Genomic DNA, 3,997 nt, shown 5'->3' with positions numbered 1-3,997 from the left:
TCCGATCACAAGGTTACTATTTTATATACGTGCTTATTTACATTGTCACCTGAACTATACGTGTGTGTGTGAACGTCATCGACATCAGTAATAATAATTTTAAATATTTCATATATTACACCTTAAAAACACTAGTCTTGAGTATATATTTTAAATTGATATTTTAAATTATTAATATTGCTTGTCATTCTTTTATTTCAATATCACAATCTACTGAATGTAAAACATTTTTTTTTTATATGAACACTATGAAAGGGGATTGTTTCAATGAACTGTTACAAAGTATAACATGTGACACGCTTAGCACTGATAGCAGTCAGAGACGGATCCCTGGGGTGTGCAACCAGAGGGGTGCTGTCGAAGTACTGAATGACGTTGACAGTCATTGCGCTCACTATCATTTTGTGTTCGATCATTATCCCATGTTTATATGTTAACTTTAAATTATTTTGTTGAAGTATTAAACTGACACGTAAACGGTGTTGTCTTATCAGTATCGAATACCATTTTAGCATGGGACCCTGGTAAGTCAAGGTACTTAATAATTGTATTAATATATTTTTAAACTGCTTTGTAAATTTATTATAATTATTAATCAAATACAAAATTTAATTGTTACTTGAACCAACAATGCAGAAAAATATACATATTTGGAAATGAAAGAACAAAACTAACACAATTTGGAGATCAAACTACAAAACGTAAGTTGAAAAGTTATCAAAACGTATACCTCTTTCCTCGCATACACACTATTCAGAATATTATGCTGGAATCATGTTAGGACTATGATATCTGTGTTAATCAGTATGATTGTTTTGTTACAGTGTGATTCTGCGACAGTCTATAACGACGACTTTATCAACGGCAACAATGACACCGCCAACAGCTACCGTATATGCTGAAATAATAGTGCTGACATTTCTCTGTAGAACTGTATCAAAATGAAAACTATGTATAACTTCTACTGCTGAGTGTTCCTTTATGTAGATTGAACAGAATGTTGTTGTTTTATCTTTGATTGAATTTTTTTACTCTTTTTTTTTTTTTTTGTATTTTGCTTTTTACTTTTTTTTTCTTTTTTTTGTCGTTTTGTAAAAGATTATATGAATTAAACAGAGCTGCTTCAAAAATCGTCTGTTTTATGTTTAATGATTTTTCTTGTTAAAACCACTGAACTCAGTTTGTAGCTAATGTAAAATATGTACGGTTATTAGAGAGGCTTCGTAACCAGATCATTACTGTTACGAAGTTTGTTTTATTTAACGACACCACTGGAGCACATTGATTAATTAATCATCGGCTACTGGATGTCAAACATTTGGTCATTCTGACACGTAGTTATCAGAGGAAACCCATTACCTTTTACCTAATGTAACAAGGGATCTTTTATTCGCATCATCCCACAGACAGGATGGCACATACCACGGCCTTTGATATACCAGTCGTGATGCACTGGCGACACAGACAGGTTGTCAGGTTAATTATACGTCACAATGTAATCGATTTCCATCGTATAGGTTTTCATTGGACGTATGGCAGTGGTGATCTGGTCATCACCTAAGAGCAGCCAGTCGTGTGTCTTGAAATTATTAACACACGTCCATGTGTAAACAAGTATGTGTTATCAAAAATAACGAATGATGGTCTCACCAACGGGTGTGTAAAAAATATAGCTAATTATTATTGGTAATAGTAGGGGAGGGACATAGCCCAGTGGTACAGCGTTCGCTCGATGCGCGGTCGGTGTGAGATCGATCCCCATCGGTGGGCCCATTGGGCTATTTCTCGTCCTAGCCAGTGCATCACGACTGGTATATCAAAGGCTGAGGCATGTACTACCCTGTCTGTGGGATGGTGCATATAAAAGATCCCTTGCTGCTAATCGGAAAGAGTAGCCCATGAAGTAGCGACAGCTGGTTTCCTCTCAATATATTGAGAGAGAAAATCCGCTGTCGCCACGTCATGGACTACTCTTTTCGATTAGCAGCAAGGGATCTTTTATATGCACCATCTCGCAGACAGGATAGTACATGCCACGGCCTTTGTTACACCATTTGTGGAGCACTGGTTGGAACGAGAAATAGCCCAATGGGTTCACCGACGGGAATCGATCCTAGACCGACCGCGCATCAAGCGAACGCTTTACCACTGGGCTATGTCCCGCCCTCTCTAAGACTAAAATTACCATATTATGTTTGACATCCAATAGCCGATTATTAATAAATCAAAGAGCTCTAGTGGTGTCGTTAAACAAAATAAACTCTAACCTGTTGCGGAGGAGGGGGTCCCGCAACTGTTTTACTTTTTCTTGGACGGAACCACTTACAATCATCAGAGGTGGATCTAGGGAGGCAGGGACCCGCCACCCCCCCCCCCCCCAAATTTTGCGACAGTTATAATTTTATTATATATTAATGTCCGCCTCATTTCATTGCCCCACCCCCAATGGATTTTCTGAATCCGCCACTGATCATCCTGAACCCGCTAGAGGCTGAATTTTAGTTAGGAGAAGAGATCAAATGTACGGTTATGAATGTCATTTCAAAGTGAAAACCCATCACTGTGAGCACATGCTGATACGTATATTTCTTACGCACCCGTTTCATTCGTTATTTTTTTCAATCTAATTCTGCACGTAAGGTTTTGATTGGTGGACATGAGCTCCAACTGGCTGGTGTTAGATCCACATGTAATAGTGGAGCTAATTTTAATTAGATTGTTATTTTTGATAACACATACTTGTTTACACATGTACGTGTGTTAACAATTTCAAGACATACGACTGGCTGCTCCTAGGTGACGACCAGGTCACCAATGCCATACATCCAATGCAAAAACAGCACGATCGAAATCGATTACACTTTGACGTATAGTTAACCTGACAATTATTTGTTTGTGACGCGCAAGTGCCAGGCCCCGTTCTACGAAGCGATCTTAGCGCTACTGTCACCTTACGTGCAAAGATTAGTTATGCACTTAAAGTGATCTTAGTGTTAAGATTGCTTCGTGGAACGGGGCCTCGGGCTGTAAATATCTTTTAGTCGAAAAAGATGTTAAAATTTACTTAAAACCTGGCTTTTGAGGATATGTAAGAAATAGAATAATACATTCGTGTCCGTTAGATACCATTTATCTTACTTTGTCTGAAAACGTATCAAACTCGCTTTTGCTCATTAGATACATTTTAAAACAACTCGTAAGATAAATGGTATCCTGACGGCCAATTCATGTAGTATTCTCTATAATATTATACTACACATGTATACATTTTAATATAGGCCTATAAATAAACGATGTTATATATCCTACCCCGAAAAAACAAACAAAAACAAAAAACAACGACAAACAAATAATTAATAATGAAAAACAAATTCACTAATTTACGTAAGGATAGTGGGCATTTTAATCGTAAAGAGCGGAAAACAAAGCGTGTCTCGTCTGCTGTGTCGGCACCAACTACACTCTCACATAGTGGTGACCTATCATTGACGGTAACCGTAATAGTTTGGTTGTGAAACTTTCTATTATGAAGAGAGTTCAGTGGCGGATCCAGAAAATCAATTGGGGGGGGGGGCGCAATGACATGAGGTGGAATGCCATGGGAACTTTGGGGGAGGTTTGGCCCCTGCCCCCCACCCCCACCCCCAGATTCGCCTCTGCTGTTATCGACAATCCAGAATTCTGGAATGTCGGTCCCAAGTGTTTTTGTAACCTCAACCTCTCAGATCTATACATCATCTAAAAATAACCAAAAAAAATTAGGTGTTGTATTCTCTCTTTTTTACGGCCTGGTTCTGCCAATGCCTTAGCACCCCATCTCCGACTTCAAACAATAAACAAATAAACAAACAAACATTTACTTCTATTGATATATCAATTAACAATTTGCAGGGAATATTACAACAAAATGGGGCAGTAGTTAGCAGTCGTCATTAAGCACTGGCGTAGGAAGCGGAGGGTGGGGTGGTTTGAAGGGGGGGGGGGGGGCGTGTGCAGC

At 38.7% G+C, this 3,997-nt stretch overlaps 1 protein-coding gene across 1 annotated transcript in view; it reads left to right on the top strand.

Annotated features, from left to right (window-relative positions):
• LOC121389089 (aquaporin-5-like) overlaps positions 1 to 902 on the top strand; it is an 18,633-nt gene extending 17,731 nt beyond the window's left edge. Inside the window, exon 4 of the mRNA XM_041520705.1 lies at positions 825 to 902. Coding sequence (XP_041376639.1) covers positions 825 to 902 — 78 coding nt within the window. The remainder of the gene's footprint in view (positions 1 to 824) is intronic.
• Positions 903 to 3,997: the final 3,095 nt, after the last annotated feature.

Source organism: Gigantopelta aegis, chromosome 14 (assembly GCF_016097555.1).
Source record: "Gigantopelta aegis isolate Gae_Host chromosome 14, Gae_host_genome, whole genome shotgun sequence".
NCBI classification, from domain to species: Eukaryota; Metazoa; Mollusca; class Gastropoda; order Neomphalida; family Peltospiridae; genus Gigantopelta; species Gigantopelta aegis.
This window is presented reverse-complemented; position numbering and strand designations above follow the sequence as displayed.